Source organism: Tachysurus fulvidraco, chromosome 1, assembly GCF_022655615.1.
Source record: "Tachysurus fulvidraco isolate hzauxx_2018 chromosome 1, HZAU_PFXX_2.0, whole genome shotgun sequence".
In the NCBI taxonomy this organism is placed as follows: domain Eukaryota; kingdom Metazoa; phylum Chordata; class Actinopteri; order Siluriformes; family Bagridae; genus Tachysurus; species Tachysurus fulvidraco.
The window spans coordinates 18,250,797-18,270,796 of NC_062518.1; the positions used below are offsets into that span (position 1 = coordinate 18,250,797).

Below are 20,000 nucleotides of genomic sequence, written 5' to 3' on the forward strand. Positions count from 1 at the left end.
TGTCTGACTCTAAGCTGTGTGTGTGTGTGTGTGTGTGTGTGTGTGTGTGTGTGTGTCTGTGTCTCCTCTGTGTGTGTGTGTGTGTGTGTGTGTGTGTGTGTGTGTGTGTGTGTGAGTGTCTGACTCTAAGCTGTGGCTGTGTGTGTGTGTGTGTGTGTGTGTGTGTGTGTGAGTGTCTGACTCTAAGCTGTGTGTGTGTGTGTGTGTGTGTGTGTGTGTGTGTGTGTGTGTGTGTGTGTGTGTGTGTGTGTGTGTGAGTGTCTGACTCTAAGCTGTGCCTGTGTGTGTGTGTGTGTGTGTGTGTGTGTGTGTGTGTGTGTGTGTGTGTGTGTGTGTGTGTGTGTTTGCAGCTCTCCTGACGTGCAGGCCTGATGAGTTCCAGTGTGGTGACGGCTCCTGCATTCACGGTATCAAGCAGTGCAATAAAGCCTTTGACTGTCTCGACCGGAGTGATGAGGCTGGCTGTGTTAATGGTAAGTGTGTGTGTGTGTGTTGGGGGGTTGTTTGTGTGTGGTGAATGACTGTAAGTCATCCTTTTATTGTCTTCTCTACAGCCACAAAATGTGAAGGACCTCTGAAGTTCCTCTGTAGAAATGGAGAGTGTATTGACGGAGCAAAGGTGTGTGATGATGTCAAGGACTGCAAGGATCGATCAGACGAGCCCAAGAGGGAATGTGGTAAGGAGTTTAGGGGCAGTTAGCTAGAGCAGATAAACTACTGCAGTGTGTAATGTCATCTGTGTTAAATATTAGAGCTGAATATTAGAACTGAATGACACACAGGCCACGCCTCCTTCAGTAGGACTGAATGACACACAGGCCACGCCTCCTTCAGTAGGATTGAATGAGACAGAGGCCACACCTCCTTCAGTAGGACTGAATGACACACAGGCCATGCCTCCTTCAGTAGGACTGAATGACACACAGGCCACACCTCTTTCACTAGGACTGAATGACACACAGGCCACGCCTCCTTCAGTAGGACTGAATGACACACAGGCCACACCTCCTTCAGTCTGTTTCACAGTAGCACACTTGTGAACTGTAAAAGAGAAGTCAGTAAGTAAGTGTGAAAAATTCTACCCTAGTAATGATGTAATAGTGTCAGCTGTAACATACAGTTATGTGAATTATACACTCACTAATGTAGAGGAGGAGTCAAACTGACAGACCCAGGAAGTGTGAGTGAAAGTGTGCACTTGTATTTATAATCTCAGTACATCAAGTAACACACTTCTTATTCCTCCTGGACTAGAAAATGAACAGCAGAAGTTCCCTCTCTCTCTCCCTCTCTCTCTCCCTCTCTCTCCCTCTCTCTCTCTCCCCCTCTCTCCCTCTTCCTCTCTCTCTCCCTCTCTCTCCCTCTCCCTCTCCCTCTCTCGTTCATTCATAATGCGTGACATATGGTGAGCTTGAAGCCTCTCGGCCCTGATCCTTCATTTCCCTGTTTACTGTCAGGATGCCAACTCCTCATAATGAACACCTGGCTGGCTCGAATTCTCCTCTGAGCCTGAGGGAAGGAGGGAGAGAGAGAGAGACAGTGAGGGAGAAAGAGGGGAGAGAGAGAGAGAGACAGAGAGAGGGGGGGGAGACAGAGAGGGAGAGAGAGAGACAGAGAGAGAGAGAGAGAGACAGAGAGGGAGAAAGAGAGACAGAGAGGGAGAAAGAGAGGGAGAGAGAGAGACAGGGAGATACAGAGGGAGACAGAGGGAGAGAGAGAGAGACAGAGAGGGAGAAAGAGAGACAGAGAGGGAGAGAGAGAGACAGGGAGATACAGAGGGAGACAGAGGGAGAGAGAGAGACAGGGAGATACAGAGGGAGACAGAGGGAGAGAGAGAGAGACAGAGAGGGAGAAAGAGAGACAGAGAGGGAGAAAGAGAGGGAGAGAGAGAGACAGGGAGATACAGAGGGAGACAGAGGGAGAGAGAGAGAGACAGAGAGGGAGAAAGAGAGGGAGAGAGAGAGACAGGGAGAGACAGAGGGAGAGAGAGAGAGAGACAGAGAGGGAGAAAGAGAGGGAGAGAGAGAGACAGGGAGAGACAGAGGGAGACAGAGGGAGAGAGAGAGAGAGGGAGAGAGACAGAGAGAGAGGTTGAAGCACTGCATGGAGAAATAGAAAGGAAAAAGAAAGCAAGTGCTTCTTTCTTGTCATCTTGTCAGGTTTCTCTGTGCCTGAAGCTCTACAAGGAACAAAACACATCAGCACAGTTTGTGTTTCTCTCACCGTCTGAGTCGGTCTGGAGCAGTTCTCAGTAAATCAGTGTGTAGTAGGAAGCGGGATGCTGACCGTGCTGCGTTCACGTCGGCAGCTGCCTCATTACCAAGTTTTCTGCTGGTCGCCATGGTTTCCATAGTAACGTGAGCTGGCTGCTGAAACAACACAATATGGCCAGAGAATAAAAGTTTTTTTGCCAATAATGTGAATTGTGGAGGAATAAACACATCACGCCTGGTTCATCAGTCCTTCTGCTTCACTTTCTCTCCCGCTTTGTTGTGTTTTTTTATATCTACAGGTTTAAACGAATGCACGATGAACAACGGCGGCTGTTCTCATATCTGTGTGGATCGACCCATTGGCTACGAGTGTCAGTGTCCTGCTGGATACAAACTCCTGGACAAAAGGACATGCGGAGGTTTTTATTTAGTGAAATTAAAAAAATATATAGATTTATCGATAAAACACTGACTTAGTAATGTAATGTACTGATTTTCCAGTTCCCTGCTTTGATATTTTGGTTTTATTGCCTGTGTGCTTCTCCTCGCAGACATAGACGAGTGTGAGAACCCAGACGCCTGCAGTCAGATCTGCATCAACCTCAAAGGAGATTTTAAGTGTGAATGTCACTCAGGCTACGAGATGGACCCCGTGAGCAGAACCTGCAAGGCGGAGGGTAAGAATCAAAATTATTTCAGCTGCTTGACTGCAGAAGACTTTCAGGCTTTCAGGATGAGCTACAGTGCCTCTAAAAGATGCTGAGTTAGTCATCGCATCAAAGTGCTTCCCACACAGTTCCTCTAAACTGCCTGATCCTGCAGTCTGGATCCAGCAGTCACCCACGTTAATCAGACCAGTCCAATCCAATCAGAGACCAAAATCAAATAAGTCAGGAGTAATCCCCTGTGTGTGTGTGTGTGTGTGTGTGTGTGTGTTTGCTGTTACCATCCTAAAGTTAATTATTTACCATAACTGCAATTCTCCATGTTTTGCTCTTCAGACCATTAACATTTATGTAATTAACGCATAAATCCAAAATAAACTCTGCTTATGTTGCAGAAAAAGTGAGCACTCAGAGTGTTTGTGTGCCATGTAGGTAAAAGTCCCTTTCTGATGTTCACCAACCGACACGAGATCCGGCGCATTGACCTGGTGAAGCGGGAGTACACGCAGGTCGTCCCGACTCAGAAGAACGCCGTGGCCATCGACGTGGACGTCACCTCCAACCGCATGTACTGGTGCGACCGCTTCCATCGCAAGATCTACAGGTGACCGACCCCGAATTCTCGATCGTCCTGTATAACAGTGAAGCTTCTGTAACAAGAGACCTATTTATTATTTATTAAATATAATGTGTCACTTTTGAAACATTATAAATAGTATTTAGATGTTATAGATTATGGTGTTTACCATCAGTTGAAAAGTGCCACAAAGCTTACAGCAGTTCACGTGACTACTTTCATTGACTTTGTCTTCTAAATGTGTTATAAAGCCTTTGTGAGAATATATGAGTCCCACAACCTCCACCCCATTGTGTCCTCAGCGCCTACATCCATGAGGCGAGTGACCCGGCCCGTCACATGACTCTGATCGACACGGGCCTGCTTTCCCCAGAGGGTCTGGCTTTTGACTGGGTCCAACACAACCTCTACTGGACTGACTCGGGTCACGGCACCATCTCCGTTGCTTCGTCTGTCGGCAGCAGGAGGCGTGTCCTGATTCGCACCGAACTGAGTGAACCGAGGGCCATTGCTGTGGCTCCGGAGCAAGGGTGAGAAAACACTTTCATTATTATCTGTCTCCATGATCAGTTTTATCAGTTACATAAAATAAAAGAACAGAAGTAAAAACAATCATACAAATACTTTAAAATGTGAAACACTCGTTTGTAAAAATTATTCTAATGTCCGAAATATATGCAGCTACAAACAACAGACTATTGTGTGAGTTTTTGTTTTGTTTCCTCAGGTTCATGTTCTGGTCCGATTGGGGAACGAGGCCCAAGATAGAGAAGGCTGGAATGAACGGCGTGGACCGACAGGTTTTAGTGTCTGAGGGCATCGAATGGCCCAACGGCATCACACTGGGTATGAGCTACACACATGTAATGACTGATCAGATTTAGTAAACATCCACACTGATCTAACAGATCCAGTAAAGATGTAAGTCCATAAACCCGGAAGTGCTCAGTACTCCAGAGAGGGGGAGTAGCAGCTGGAAGCGTAACAACACACAGCCAGCTCTCTATCTCTGACAGAACCTCTGTGACGTTCATCTGGCCTGTTTGTGTTTTTGCTCAACTCTGATTTCATATTTCTATTATAATACATTTAATATTTCACCAGTCAGAATACTAATAATAATCATTTCTGGTGGAAAACAGAAAAATAAGGTTATTTTTGTGAAATTGTCGAATTTGTCGAAATTGTCGAATAACTCTGTGTGTGTGTGTGTGTGTGTGTGTGTGTGTGTGTGTGTGTGTGTGTGTGTGTAGACGTGGTGGGGAAGCGACTGTACTGGGTGGACTCAAAGCTCCATCTGATCTCCAGCGTGGACTTTAATGGAGCTCAGCGCAGAGTGATTCTGTCGTCTAGCGAGAGGCTCGGCCATCCATATGCTCTCGCCGTGTTCGAGGTAACTGTGTGTGTGTGTGTGTGTGTATGTAGTGTGTATGTGTGTACGTGTGTGTATGTGTGCATGTGTGTATGTGTGTTTGTGTGTATGTAGTGTGTATGTAGAGTGTATATGTGTGTGTGTGTGTATGTGTGTCGTGTGTGTGTATGTGTGTAGTGCGTGTGTGTGTGTGTGTGTGTTTGTATGTTTATGTGTTTGTATGTTTATGTGTGTGTGTGTTTATGTGTGTGTGTATATGTGTGTGTGTGTATGTTTATGTGTGTGTATATTGTGCGTGTGTGTATATAGTGTGTGTGTGTATGTAGTGTGTGTGTATGTGTATGTAGTGTGTGTGTGTATGTAGTGTGTGTGTGTGTGTATGTGTATGTAGTGTGTGTATGTGTGTGTATGTAGTGTGTGTGTATGTATGTGTGTGTGTGTGTGTATGTATGTGTGTGTGTATGTGTGTGTGTGTGTGTGTGTATGCGTGTGTGTGTGTGTATGTGTGTGTGTGTATGTGTGTGTGTGTGTGTATGTGTGTGTGTGTGTATGTGTGTGTATGTGTGTGTGTGTGTGTGTGTGTGTGTGTGTGTGTGTGTGTGTGTGTGTAAATAAGACCTTAGTGTTTTTTCTCATGCTAGAATTCTTTTCATTATATATAAACAGATTTAATGTATTTTCAGTGTAAATTAGACATGTTTCAGTAATTAATTTCAGTAAAGTGCTTCTTTTAAAATGTAACAAAATAATTAGACAGGTTTCAGTGTCGGAAAAGAAAAGCTGTAGCTGTCAGTAGTGCAATAGGTTTCTACTATTCATACACTTCATTTTTGCTTCACATCTCTGGTGTCCGTAGCAACGGTGGGATGGATGGCGTGTGTATTAACATGTCTTGATGAGGAGAGACAGATGAAAGCAGTGTGGCTTCGCTTCAGTCTCTCTGATGTGAAGTTTGACAGGATTTAATTGTTCTGTCTCTTACACCCACGCAGCTGTGAAGGCTTTTATACACCCCACAGTGCAGAGTCTTCATCGTGCTGGGTCTTTGGTGGAACATCAGCTAGTTTGTCTCCTCAGTTCTCCTGTAGATTTACAAGGTAATTAAAACAGACTGGCCAGAAGAGGATGGGGAAAAAATCCTTATTGTCGCCTCAGACGGTGTGATCTTAGTGCTCGTTTGAGATGAATAACTCGTCACACAAGTTTATAACAGTCTGTGTACAATTATACCAGGAAGATCCTGTTATAATGACAGACCGAAAGAGAACGACCACCATACTGTACTACAGGATGCTGCTGATAATTCTAACGTTCTTCATCAGGAGCATGTTTCAGTTTGTTTAACATTTGTAAAGAGTTTTTGGTGGAGCTCACACTGAGCTGTAAATCAGATGTTTCGCACACTTACACGACTCACCTTAAATCAGTCACGGATGACGTCATCGTGTCACGTTATGTGTTCGGACTCGACCCAAGAGGATATGGGAAAGAGCAGCGGCGAATCTAATGCTGAGGTTCACGCAAAGCTATGAAGGGTTTAACTGATTAATAGGTCATTATCTGATGAGTTTCTTCTCCCCACAGTAGACTGTAGTGCTGTAGTTCATCTCCTGAGTAATAATATTACTCCTAATCAAAAATATTCAGGGACGAACTCAAAATAAGCTTGATTCGTGTCGCCCTGAGGGTCTCCTTCCTTCCTTCCTTCCTAAAATATCTGTTTATCGTGATGTAATCAGTTAATGGAGGATTATAACGGCTCGTTATAAAAAGCGTTAAGAATCGTGGCTACAGGAGAAGGTTTTGAGGCCACCTCTGGCTGTTGGGTTACGGTTCAGGTGTAACTTCAGGTGTCCGTGCCGTCGGCTCCTGTTGCTCCTCACTTCACCTCTTGTGTTGTTTGATCTGTTGTTCAGGATCGCGTGTACTGGACGGACCGTGAGAAGGAAGCCGTGTACAGTGCGAACAGACTCACCGGGCAGGATGTCACCAGCCTCGCTGAACGCCTCAAAGATCCACATGATATAGTGGTGTTCCATCAGCTCAGTCAGCCCCAAGGTCTGGTGGAGGCTTTTTTATTATTATTATTATTATTATTATTATTATTATTATTATTATTTTTACATTTACGCACCATTTATTTCAGATGTCTAATCTTTGTTCAGATCTGACTCCGTGTTCCCTGAGCTCACAGATGTGATTAAGTGTGTAAGTGTGATGTTCTAAAAGTAAAAAACTTGGTTCACTGTTTTTTTTTAATGTCATCTAGTTGGTTTAATTAACACACCCTCTGAAACCCTGGTACAGATTCCACACACTATATATGTTATTCTCTCTGGTTTAGTCTGAATTACAACACGCCCATTACAGCAACTGTGTAAGTTCTGTTCCCTAAAATAAGTGTTTTACTGAAGCCCAGATGACAGCTAACCAGTCAGAAAGACTTTAGGTAAGAATGCTATTGTGTTTAGACTCGAGAGCCCGAAGGATGTTATAACGAAGCTGTTCACACTCTGCGATTTAATTGGTGCCGTGACCCGGATCAGCCGGAAGCGCCTGCCGCTGCACGGCAAAGAGGGTCAATAAATAGAAAAGTCAAAGGAAGGAGAGTGGAAGTGGGCAGAGATGCAGTACATGCTGAAGACTCACTTTCTCAAAGGTCAAACGACAGCAGCAGAAAGTCATCCCTGAAATCCTGAATGCATTAACAGGAGCACAGCAGGTGGCGTCAATCTGTCCGTAGATTAAACAGAAAACTTTCAGCGCACCTCAGTGCTCCACTAATGTTATTTTAATTCTTCACTTTGAACCTCCAGCGGCTTCATTTTCTTCTCAGCTTGAATGCCCGATAACGTGGGAAGAGTTTATCTGCTAATCTCCCTGCAGATCTGCTCTGTTTAACACAGAAGATGAGAGATGAGAAAGTTAGTATGAACGTCTGATATCACAAATAATATACAGTGCGGTCTTCAGAGCAAGGCGAAAAGTCATCAGGTTCAAATACGGATCTGAGATCAACTCCAGAAATGTGGACCGGGTGAACAATCGAGATGTTAAAGCAGGTTCCTCATGGTGTTCCTTTGTGTGTGTGTGTGTGTGTGTGTGTGTGTGTGTGTGTGTGTGTATAGCTGCAGACAGTTGTGACCTGGCCGGTATGAGTAACGGTGGTTGTGCCTTCCTGTGTCTGCGCGCTCCTCAGATCAGCGCTCACTCCCCCAAGTACACATGTGCCTGTCCTGACGGCGAGGAGCTGAGCCCTGACACGCGACTGTGTGTCGCCAGTGAGTCATCACACACCCTGTAACTAGCGCACTGCGCCACAGTGTGGCCACCAGTCACACCACAGGAACAACAAAGCTACTTCACTTATTCTAACCAGAGACACACAGGGACAAGAGACAGAATTTTGTCACTTTACAACTTCTTTCGCAGCAACATCCTGGATTCTGATTGGTCAGAATGAGTTGATTAATTGTTGACTAATTAAAGGTTTATTTAAGATTAATTCATTCGCACTAGTACATTATTGTTTCTATAGTAACGGCTCGCTCACAGGGACGTAAGCGGATCTTAAAAATCGCTGCTATGAAGAAAGGAGATGTTTACAGATTAGGAAGGAGTCTCCAGTTTCAGCACTTTATGTAGAGGGAACGACTGTTTATAGCTTTAATGTTACACTCCTGTTAGATGACTGTTGTGTCTTAAAATCTAACACGTCTGTAATAATGATAATATTTCATTTGCACGTCTTCACCGTGTCCTCAGTCCAGAATGTCACCGTCACACCGACGTTCCCCAGCTTTCCTCTGAACAGCAGCACTGTGGAGTCAGAGGCAGTGACAGAGGCAGTGACGGAGGCAGGCATGGACACTGTGAACTCAGAGGTCTCGTTCGTCTCAGAGGTTGTGACCTTTAAAGAGAACGTCGTTCCATCAGAACCAACGCTGAACGTAACAGTGGCATCCACACACATCCCCACTGTGCTGCTGAGCACAACTACAGGAGAGACCACTAACCTGTCCCATCACTGTGAGTGTGTGTGTGTGTACATTATGTTTGTGTGTGTGTGTGTGGGAGTGTGTGAGTGTGTGTGAGTGAGGGAGTGTGTGTGTGTGTATGTGTGAGTGTGGGAGTGTGTGTGGGAGTGTGAGTGTGTGTATGTGTGTGGGAGTGTGAGTGTGTGTGAGTGTGTGTGTATGTGTGGGTGTGTGTGTGTGTGTGAGTGTGAGTGTGTGAGAGTGTGTGTGTGTGTGTGTGTGTGTGTGTGTGTGTGTGTGTGACATTGTCAGTTACACACAGATCTAACTGTTATGCTAATCTATGGTGATAATGTAATTGTTGATATATCATTATAAGCTAACGTAAACCTGTACAGGATTGTCATGGCAACCTGACACTTTATAAAGCAATATAAAACTGTCTGTGAGCTTCTTCTGTCTGAACACTACAAACTCACTATTCTCACATTCTCTCTCTCTCTCTCTCTCTCTCTCTCTCTCTCTCTCTCTCTCTCTCTCTCTCACTCTTGAACGCTCTCTCTGTCTCCCTCTCTTTCTCTCTCTCGCTCGCTCACTCTCTGTCTCTCTCTCTCTGTCTGTCTCCCTTTCTGTCTCTCTTTCTCTCTGTCTCTCTTTCTGTCTCTCGCCCTCCCTCTGTCTGTCTCACCCTTTCTTCAGCGGGAAATGAGTTGTATCTTCTGGGACACAGTGTACCTGTGGCTGTGCTCGGAGTTGGAATTCCCATTGGTATGTTCCTCCTCCTCTCCGCCTTCTTCACCTCCTCTTCCTCTCCTCCTCCTCCTTCACCTCCTCTTCTCCGCCTTCTTCACCTCCTCTTTCTCACCTCCTTCTCCTCCTCTCCTCCTTCACCTCCTCTTCCTCTTTCCTTGTCTCCTGCTTCTCCTCACAGCTGCTGACCAGATTATTTTGCGTGTCTGTGTGTTGATTGTGGTGTTTCGTGTGTTTCTATCTCTGACTTTTTCATATTTTGTCTGTTTCTATCTGTCTCTCCTCTTCTTGTGCCCCCCTTCCTTCTGTCTCACTCTTTCTCTCTCACTCTCTCCTCCTGTAAGGAGCAGAAAACATTTCTAGCTGCTTCTCAGTGTTGAACTCATGCAATGCTTCAGTTTTAATAGTTTATCATATCATGGTGTTAGTTTCCACTTCCTGTCCTTACGTGCCCTTTCCTGTGGTCTGTGCAGTGGCGTTTGTGCTGCTTCTCTCTGCTTCCTGTCTGATTTATCGTAACTGGAGGCTCAGGAGCACCAAGAGTATGAACTTTGACAACCCCGTGTACCGGAAGAGCACCGGAGAAACCGAGGAGGATGAGATCCACATCGGGAGGAGCGAGGGGCTCGCCACACACCAACACCCTTACCCAGTGCCTGCGGTCGGCACGGCGACGTGTCCGCCGTTCATCGCTCTTCCTCTGGGTGGCACTGTTACGGATCCGGTCCCTCACTGGTACACAGAGCCACCCACCATCACCAGCACCAAGTGAGGGTTTCCATGGGAACAGTGTTTAAAGTGTGTCATGAGACACTGAGCTAAATCCTGAGTGTCAAAAGTTTGTACACCCACTAGATGATACGTAGCAGGGATGTGTATCTCTGGAACGATTCGATGTGTGAATGAAGACATGTAAAGAAAGCAGTGATGTAAACGACTAGAGACGCAGCGCTGCAGAGACACAGTAGCCCCGCCCCCTTTACTCAGGAGAGAGAGAGCTAAATAAATAAATATAAATTAGCTGAGCACGGTGACAAACATATCGATTCGCTCACCGTCACTGAGACGGGAGAGACGTGTGCTCACACACACACGACGGGAGGGGCTCCAGATCTGTAGAAGTTACTCAACACAGCATCGTCTTGTGAGTAAGAAAGTTTCACCATAAACAATCATGGAGGTCTTGATGGATTTATAAAACCTATGCAACAGCAGGCTGCTGCAGGAAATAACGTCTTTACACTAAGCATTTTTATTTAATGACATTAAACACATAATCAGCTTTTATTTTTGTCCTAGTGACTGCAGAAAAAACACTAACGGATATTTCTGCCTTCGTCGGCCAAAAACGTGCTTTTACACGTGTCATGACGTCCAACAGGGGTTTTGTAAAACCCTCAAACTGTAATCTCTCTCTCTCTCTCTCTCTCTCTCTCTCTCTCTCTCTCTCTCTCTCTCTCTCTCCTTCTCTCTCCCTCTCTATCCCCTTTCTCTCTCTCGTTTCTTCCAGACTGCAGTAAAGGAGGCAGAATTAGCGCTGCGTCGACAGCTACATTAGCAGTGTAATAAAATTGAGACGTTGTTAGTCAGTCAGTGGAACACTGCGTGTGTTGTGTTGATGAAACCTGTTTACAGGAAACAGGAAGTACACAGAAGGTTCTTTACCTCATGTGTGGACTGAATGAAGTGTGCAGTATTGTCTCAGGGAGTTGGTACACTGTGTGTGTGTGTGTGTGTGTGTGTGTGTGTGTGTGTGTGTGTGTTGGACAACAGTATGAATGTGTGTATATAAAAAAAAAACAACCTGCAGTTTTTTTGTTGCTAAATTTGCGCCTCATTTGAACCAAATCTGTGATTCTGATTGCAGTGGATCAGAAGGCAGTGATCTGAGATAAGAACCCGCAGTAGAACCTGTTTGAGCTCAGTTTCACTCAAGGGCAGCTGATGGATTATGTATAAGGTGTAAGTTGTAGGCTTCAGTCAGTAACACAAGGATCAAGGAGACGGAGCGTCTCACAGCGAGGGTCCATACAGAGAGAGAACAAACCTCGTCTTTACCAGCTTCTGTTTTATTAGTGTACAATGTGGACATGGTCACAAAGCAGCTTTACACAAACGCAGATATAAAATTATTACATTTCACATACAGTCAGAAATACGTAGCATGTGACTGCTCGTGTTATTGGTTACGCTTGAGAAGGTGATGCTGAGTTAACTAGAGTCTGGGCTTTATCCAGGGTGGAGTTACATATAACTCTGTATGACTGGAAGGGGAAGGTGTGTGTGTGTGTGTGTGTGTGTGTGTGTGTGTGTGTGTGTGTGTGTGTGTGTGTGTGTGTGTGTGTGTGTGAGTGCATGAGTATGCATGTATGTGTGTGGGTGTAAGTGCACGAGTGTGTGAGTGCTTGAGTATGTGAATGTGTTTTTGAGAGTGTGTGTGTGTGTGTGTGAGTGCATGAGTATGTGAGTGCTTGAGTGTGTGTGTGTGTGAGTGAGTATGTGTGATTGAGTGTATGTGTTTGTGAGTGTGTGTGTGAGTGTCTGTGTGCGTGTGTGAGTGCATGAGTATGTAAGTGCTTGAGTGTGTGTGTGTGTATATGCGTGTGTGTGTGAGTGTGTGTGTGTGAGTGTGTGTGAGTGAGTGTGTGTGTGTGAGTGTGTGTGTGTGAGTGAGTGCGTGTGAGTGTGTGAGTGTGTGTGTGTGTTTGAGTGAGTGAGTGAGTGAGTGAGTGTGTGTGTGTGTGTGTGTGTGTGTGTGTGTGTGTGTGTGTGTGTGAGTGAGTGAGTGTGTGTGAGTGTGTGTGTTTGAGTGAGTGAGTGAGTGAGTGTGTGTGTGTGTGTGTGTGTGCGTGTGTGTGCGTGTGTGTGTGTGTGTGCGTGTGTGTGTGTGTGTGAGTGAGTGTGTGTGAGTGTGTGTGTGTGTGAGTGTGTGTGTATGTGTGTGAGTGAGTGTGTGTGTGTGTGAGTGTGTGTGTGTGAGAGTGCACTTACTGTTTTCATACAAATACTTTTGATACAATGATGTAAAAAAAACAAATGTACATAAGATTTTAGACTCTGACGGCCAGTTAATTTATTTGTATTAAACTGAATCTGACTTTCCTAAATATAAATATTAATAATGTTCCAAAGTTTTCACGTGTTTGTTTTTGTCTTTCCTTTTCTTCCTGGTTCTCACTGACACGTCTTTATATTGCTCTGAATCGCTTTTTAATTTACTGAAGGTTTTTGTTTTAGTGCCTCGGGTCAGGGCATTTCTGCCTTTACTTTATGTGAATTTCATTACATTTATAATTAAAAAAGCTTCTCTTTAATCTCTCTCTCCCTCTGTCACACACACACACACACACACACTTTCTGGATTGTTACAAAACAATTTCAAAGCTATGCCTCGTCTTCTTTTGCTCGGGCGTCTCACTGAAATCCCTCCTGAGTGTAAATTGAATGAGATGTGATTGTGTTTCGGATTTAATGGTGTGTGCACTGAGGGGTACATTACTGATGTAGTGCCTCTATTTACTTTCAGCTATCATCAGAACACACACACACACACACACCTCTGTCTGTCTGATTTCTTTTCAGAGGTTAGGGCTCAGGCAGTCAGACGATGTAAAGCACATGGATTTATCCACATGCAGCTTAGTGACACAATCCCACTGTGGGAAATGACATGAAATGTGACTAATGATCAATTTGTGTATGATGTGATGAAGGAGTCTCCAGTGTCAGCCCTGTGTACCAGTCAGAGGTAAAGCTGTTTTTTTCTCTTATTAAAGGTGAGGTCTGCGTTGTTTGAAAGCCAATGTTGACATATAAAATCACCAAAACAAACACGCCCCTAACCCAAACGGGTCCCACCCCTGTATCGTTAGCTCCGCCCACACATACATACGTAACCCAGGCGACTAACAGAAAGAAACGTGTCTTTATCATAGCTGAAGGGAAAAACAATACGATTGTAGATAAACAAACAAGCAAAAATGACACACAAGCATAATCATGTAAAGGACAAAGGCATATATTAGTTCTGTGTAACAAAGCAAAACCAACGTTACTCACCTATCGAGAAGGAAAAAAGCGCCTCGGCGTCTTAAGTAAAGTCGGCCACATATTCACAGGTCGGAGTTTCCTGAGTCAATAACTCCTGAGCTAAACGCTGTTACTACACAAAACGCGGTTGTAGCTGCCTCTCTACATTACTACGATAGAAAAGAGGTGTTATTTGTGTAGTAACAGCGTTTAGCTCTGGAGTTACTGACTCGGGAAACTGCAGCCTGTGAATATGTGGCCAACTTCCTGCTCCTTCAGTTCTCTCCAGTGCTGGAAAGCTGATCCTATATTAACACGTTCTACTTCTTGCCTTATCGTAAGTCTTTCTTCTCTTTCTTTCTTTGTTTTTATCCTCCAAGTTGATGTTAAAACCGCTTTCTGCTAATGTCACACATGCGCACTGAACACTCTCTCCACCCATATCGAAAAGACACGCCACTTTCTGCTCATTGGCTACACATTTGTTTTGATTTTTATTTAGGTTGTCATTCCGACTCAGTATTCTGAAGCATTTCTCAGACATCGGAGACCTCACCTTTAACGTGGAGAGAGAATAAAGAGAAGCTGGTGAAGGAACCGCTGTTTATAGCTGCTATAATTGAACAGGAAGTAACTCGAGACACAGGAAGGCAGTGACCACAGAACACAAGCTGAGGATGAGGATTATAGAGGAGATGATAGAGCTGCAGTTTAGAGACCTGGAGAAAGAAATGCTGCTTATTTTACAGGATGTACGGCAGAATCGTCGAAAGTCTACCGTAAGAATATTCCGGCGCAAACAATTTACAGTTCACTTGGCAGTCTAAACAAAGGCTTGCTATAATTATAATAATAAAAATAATAATACTTGATCATAAAATCACCTTATTAAGTGAAATGAAGCGAATTATGATGACAGATACACAAAGAAAGCTGTAGATGTTCCAGTACGAGTTCTAGCATCCAGTTGTCATCTCTAAGCCATCTTACATTTGTCGTGGGTTTTAGTGCCGGTGGTCCGAGCCTTCAGCAGGTCCGCAATCTCTGTGTGTGATGCCTGTGTGGCCAGAGACAGAGCGCTGCGACCTCCCTGCAACACACAGCACACCAACCTTACATCTTCTACAGAGAAGTGAATAGTGTCTCTGGAGCTACGTGGCTAATGTAGCTAACAGGTAATGGCCACCAGATTAGCATCAACATCTCAGCACGGTCACTTCACATCCAGTTCATGTATTTTCTGACACTTTAACACAATTATTATGATTCTTTTCATATTAAAATATCTAAATGAGTTCTTAGTATTGAGAGCAACCCTGAAAGCAGCTGTTTCAATGGTTTCCTCTCGGCATGCACTTTAGTCACTGTGTTAGACAATGAAATCAACCACAAAACGGTGACGAACAGATTCAAGAAGACAAATTGAAATAAATAGAGTTTTGAAGTGAAAGCACAGATGTTAAGCTCCAGCTGTTGTATTTGTGTCCACTAGGAGGCGCTCACACTTTATACCTGTGGTGAGAACTCCCTGATTTCGAGTGTCTTTGAAGAAAAGTACACGATAAAAAAATGTTTATTATAATCTGTAAATCTTTTCTTATTATTAACCTAAAATGTACTTTTGTGTGGATTTATGTATGTGTATTAACAGGAAATAAATAATAAAAGATTTAGTTTAAGTTTTAGATGTGAACAGGTTTGTACCGGCTTTAACCTGGACGTCGAATGATATTCGTACCTTATCTGTGAGGTTGACATCACAGTCAGGATCCTGCAGAAGAATTCGGACGATGTCGGCGTGTCCGCGGTCGCAGGCGCTGATCAGAGCCGTGGTTCCTGCTTGATCCTGAGTGTTAACGTTGGCTCCATGAGCCAGGAGGAGTTTCACCGTGGACGCTCGGCCGTGTCTGACCGCCAGGTGGAGAGCTGTCTGACCCACCTACAGGACACGGTGTAAAAGATGTCCATCAACACACACACACACAGCTCAGAAGATGGAGTCAGACCTGATCCAAATCAGCCAGACCAACAGGACTAGATGTCCCTGCATGTTTGAAGCGTGTTAAGTGTGTTGTGTTGCAGCATGTCCCATGGGTTTACATTGTTGGATTGTTGGACCAGGATTGACTCGACCCCTGATCTGCACAGAACACTGACTTCTGAACCTTAGAGAGTAATAATTTAGTGTCCTCTAGTGACCTCACGGTTCCTCACCTGCCCTGCGCGAGTGTTAACATCACCTAACTCCATCAGCTGCTGGACCACCTTTATATCCGTATCAGTGTCCAGCGGCTGGAGACACGCCAACATGACTGCTGTGTACCCGGTCTTGTTCTTCAGGTCCACATCACACACACCTGGAGAAAACAAACAAATACGGTGAGGAACGTCTTCGTACTCGCTGACTGAAAACACGAGCATTTTAGTTCTGAATATTTTAGGATACGGTTTATTAATTTTGGCATTCAAGCAGTTTCTGTCAGTTTCAGAGCAGCTCTGTCCTGTTTTTAACTGAGTAGCAATCCAGGGTTGGCTCGCTTGCCCTGAACAGTGGTTTGGATGCTTCCAGTTGTGTCAGTGTGTGTTCTTGGATTTCAGCAAAAGATCCTCATGACTGAAAGTTTCCCTGGGAGAAGTTCTCTCTGTTACGGCTCTATTCGGGGAATTTAAAATAGATCATATTATAATATTTATAAAAACAAACAAAGTTTCTAGAGTAACCTTTCAGACAAAAGTCCTTCGTTAGCTACGCAACCAAACAGACTGGAGGAGGTTCTGAGTTTTTTCTCAGCAACACAATTTTAAGCACATTATGCGAAATGCAATGAGCTGCGATGTTGCGAATGTAAATTAGTCTAAAAAAAAAAGTGAAGAAAAGATAACAAAAAGGTCAGATCCGTTATTGCTTCTTCTGTTAATTGGTGATGCGCTGGAATAAAAAAAGAAATAAACCGTTCTCGGCAGTGTGTGTTGCTCAGCCGAAAATAGATGTTGATCGGTTTAGTTGTGGTCAGCAATGACTCGGAGCAGCTGTAGTGTGACTTAAGGCAAGTGCAGGGGGAAGGAAGTGAAATTTTGGGCAGCTGGACACATGGGATGAGAACCACAAGAGTCAGAAAACTGACTGGGTTAAAAATAGACCTTAATAAACTAAATTGCATTTTAAACAATGTTTTGAAAAGTCAGTGGTGGGGTACAAACAGGTGGGGTACAAACAGTTCGAACACTGTGATCAGCTGTGACACTGTAATGGTGTTGTTAAAAAGCAAGAGGAAGACTAAGAATCTGATTACAGAACAGAAGTACCCGTGTCGGGGGGCACGTGGCTTAGTGGTTAGCATGTATGCCTCACACCTCCAGGGTTGTGGGTTCGATTCCCACCTCCACCTTATGTGTGTGGAGTTTGCATGTTCTCCCCGTACCTCGGGGGTTTCCTTCGGGTACTCTGGTTTCCTCCCCCGGTCCAAAGACATGCATGGTAGGTTGATTGGTATCTCTGGAAAATTGTCCGGAGTGTGTGAGTGAATGAGAGTGTGTGTGTGCGCCCTGTGATGGGTTGGCACTCCGTCCAGGGTGTATCCTGCCTCGATGCCTGATGACGTCTGAGATAGGCACAGGCTCCCTGTGACCCGAGAAGTTCGGATAAGCAGTAGAAAATGAATGAATGTATGATGTACCCGTGTCCAAGAGGAGCTTCACAATGCTGAAGTTGGAGTGGGACACGCTGTAATGTAGGGCAGTGTTTCCATTATCATCCATCATGTTGACCAGGAACTGCAGCACAGCAGGGGTTTCTGTGGCCACTTCATTAATGTACAGAGCGACCTTGTCAGTGCACGAGTTCTCCTCAGCACACACGTGGAACCACTGCTGGAACACCGCAGTCAGAGCCTGCCTCTAGAGATCAACAAGAGAATAAATGTGATGGTCAGAATGTCAAACGCCTGTTGATACTGAAGACTCAGAATGGTGCGCTTCTGTGAATTACCATTTCATCATTTGGTTCAGAAACTTCATCCATGTGCTTCTCTAAGAAGTGACACGCACTCATGAAGTCAGTCACTACTCCCCTGAAAAAAACAGGTTTCAGTAAGACAAATGATTACGGTTAAGTTGATGTGAAGACACCCAAGTGATGATGTCTCACCTTCCACCTTCACCATGTAATGCTTCTTCTGATTCAGCTCCTGAACTTCTGCCATTCTGCTTCTCCTCTTTTCCTACCGCCTGAAATTCCGCATGTTGAGCTTCACGCATCCTGTCCAGCTCGTCGTGATGTCCTTCAGCCACTCTCAAGCGTGAGGCCTCTGCGCCACTTTCTCCTATAAGCTCTCGTGTTCTGGTGTACAGTGTAGAACCTGGCAGCTCTTCAGTTTGGGAACTCTTTTGATTAACCCTCTTCTCCTTAAGCCTTTTGTTGTCCTCCTCTACTTCACCAGAAGCGCTAAAAACAAATTTGTAGTAAAATGATTCAAATAACTGACCAGTACCAAAGCTAGATGTTTGTGATGCGATTTATAAGTGTACATAAAGAGATTACCAATCTTTTCCATTGTCTGGTTTAGGAAATTCCCCTCCCTTCACCACAGATATTTGGTCCTCCATCGTGGACTCCTGAGCTTAATTACACAAGAGCACAGGTACAATATGAGTAACATGTTAACTGTCCAGCCTGAGACCAGCCTAATGAAGGCTGTGAGCCGGCCCACCATTCAGCCATATCCTGGACACATGAGTGGGGTTTGAACAAGTAGCCTATCAACCCAGAGGCAAAGCTCATCCATATAAACCTTTTATTTTTTTGGAGATTTGGGAAAACCTGGTTAGAGCTTTACCTCTGACTGCTACAAAGCACTGTACCAGTAATTAGAACAGAAAGTCATTAACAGATAAGCCATTAGGATGAGAACCTGCTTCACTATCGTCACAGCTGCTGTTATAGAAAATTAATCAATGCCTTCTGGCTAAAATTCAGTAGTGCTGTGGTGCAAAGTGCTTTACCTGATAGTTGAGCGTCTCCTACAGGTGATATATAGAGTGTAAGGAGGTTGACTAAAGAGACCAGCTGTGTTTGGATGAAGCAGACTCGTGGTGGTAGATGTTCAGATGACTGACCTTGTCCTGATTCTTTGTCTCTGCATAGACACTCCCACTGCTCCTGAAGGAGCTCTCTGACTTTTTTCACATGGCCCTCCATGTCTGCTTGTGATCCTGCAGGTTCTCTTGTTGCACAGGGTTTAAACACCTGGTTAGTTTTACTTGATTCAGATTCAGATGAGTACGATTGCACAAACGGTTCTGACTTGTTCTGTAGGTCCTGGGTGTTCCTCACGTTGTCTGGTCGAACCCAGATGTCTTTTGCGTGTCGTTTGGTCAACTCAGTTATTCTCTCATCCTTGAAATGACTCTGCTTTTCCTGATCCTTTAGAAGATTTGTTGTCTTTTCCAGATCAGACTCGAGTTCATGAAGCTTCCGCTCTAGCATTGTGATTTTCTTCTGCAAAGACTCAACGAGGGACTCAGCTTCAGGATCTGTTTTAGTTGCTTGTAATTTTTTTTCTGTGGTTATCATGAAGGCATTGACTTGCTCAGAGGAAGCCTTGACGTTCTCTTCCAGCTGATCATACTCCCGATCCATCCAGTCATCGTTTCCTTTATTTTTCTTCTTCACCATCTTCACCGTGCTTCTAGGAAAGTCCAAAGTCACAGTGTTGTCCGGTCTGGATTGGAACGTGTGCAGGAGTCTCTCTCGCTCCTCCTGCAAGATACATATCTGTGCTTTAAGTTCTGGTATGATCCTGATCTGCTCTTCTAGCTCACCGACTCTCTGTAGAGCTGCAGTCAGCTGCTGAAAAGTCCCTCCGTTCACTCCTCCGGGACCGTGGAAGACGTCCTCTGAGGAACCGTTTTGCGAGAGGAAATCCCTCGAACCGTCGGGGCTGGTCGGGTCCTCAGTGGAGTATTTTCTCAGTAACACTGTTAGGGGTAAACTGGAGGCTCGCAGTAGATTCGGTCTCACGTATGGTCCCAGCAGCTGCTCATCAAATGCATGTGAGGTGTTTGAGGGAGACTCTGATGGCTTGCTGATACGAGCAGATTCGCCATCACTACATGGCTGCTGGGAGTCTGCGAGTCGAGTTCTGGGAAATAAGATATTTGTTGAGTTCCACTGAGAGGGTCTGCAACTGTACCCAGGTAAGCTGAGGTTACGTGACAGGTTGCCAATGCTTCGCCCCCGGGGTCTACGCTGAAGCTGCACCCGTCTGATGGTGTTGCCCTTTTCAATGTCCTCGACATATTTAACGAAATCCAGGTCTAGATGAAATCCGTAGGGGGTTTCAACAGAATAGGAGGGCGGTCTTCTGTGACTTCCGTTTTCTTTTAGAGAAACGCCATTCACTGAAAAAAGAGCAATTA

At 44.8% G+C, this 20,000-nt stretch overlaps 2 protein-coding genes across 11 annotated transcripts in view; one reads left to right on the forward strand and one right to left on the reverse strand.

The window, feature by feature from the left end:
- LOC113647024 (low-density lipoprotein receptor-related protein 8-like) overlaps window positions 1-20,000 on the forward strand; it is a 48,671-nt gene that overhangs the window by 22,799 nt on the left and 5,872 nt on the right. For 3 of the 9 annotated variants that reach the window (XM_027153554.2, XM_027153555.2, XM_047815637.1), the window contains exons 6-18: window positions 351-473; window positions 555-677; window positions 2,513-2,632; window positions 2,765-2,890; window positions 3,311-3,482; window positions 3,758-3,985; window positions 4,183-4,301; window positions 4,709-4,848; window positions 6,744-6,885; window positions 7,956-8,108; window positions 8,593-8,856; window positions 9,504-9,572; window positions 10,028-10,322. In XM_027153554.2, coding sequence (XP_027009355.2) covers window positions 351-473; window positions 555-677; window positions 2,513-2,632; window positions 2,765-2,890; window positions 3,311-3,482; window positions 3,758-3,985; window positions 4,183-4,301; window positions 4,709-4,848; window positions 6,744-6,885; window positions 7,956-8,108; window positions 8,593-8,856; window positions 9,504-9,572; window positions 10,028-10,322 — 2,074 coding nt within the window. Of the gene's footprint in view, window positions 1-350; window positions 474-554; window positions 678-2,512; window positions 2,633-2,764; window positions 2,891-3,310; window positions 3,483-3,757; window positions 3,986-4,182; window positions 4,302-4,708; window positions 4,849-6,743; window positions 6,886-7,955; window positions 8,109-8,592; window positions 8,857-9,503; window positions 9,573-10,027; window positions 11,316-11,831; window positions 11,885-13,136; window positions 13,387-14,210; window positions 14,345-20,000 lie in introns of those variants that run through there. The other 6 variants (XR_003441584.2, XR_007143224.1, XR_007143263.1 and 3 more) reach the window with 6 other exon arrangements.
- LOC113647026 (KN motif and ankyrin repeat domain-containing protein 2-like) overlaps window positions 14,537-20,000 on the reverse strand; it is a 7,880-nt gene continuing 2,416 nt past the window's right edge. The window contains exons 3-10 of one of the 2 annotated variants that reach the window (XM_047815708.1): window positions 18,699-19,982; window positions 18,124-18,202; window positions 17,731-18,027; window positions 17,572-17,653; window positions 17,261-17,480; window positions 15,798-15,940; window positions 15,322-15,522; window positions 14,537-14,673 (exon numbers count right to left, since the gene is read on the reverse strand). In XM_047815708.1, coding sequence (XP_047671664.1) covers window positions 14,560-14,673; window positions 15,322-15,522; window positions 15,798-15,940; window positions 17,261-17,480; window positions 17,572-17,653; window positions 17,731-18,027; window positions 18,124-18,202; window positions 18,699-19,982 — 2,420 coding nt within the window. In that variant the 3' untranslated portion in view covers window positions 14,537-14,559. Of the gene's footprint in view, window positions 14,674-15,321; window positions 15,523-15,797; window positions 15,941-17,260; window positions 17,481-17,571; window positions 17,654-17,730; window positions 18,028-18,123; window positions 18,203-18,584; window positions 19,983-20,000 lie in introns of both variants that reach the window. The other variant, XM_027153559.2, reaches the window with a different exon arrangement.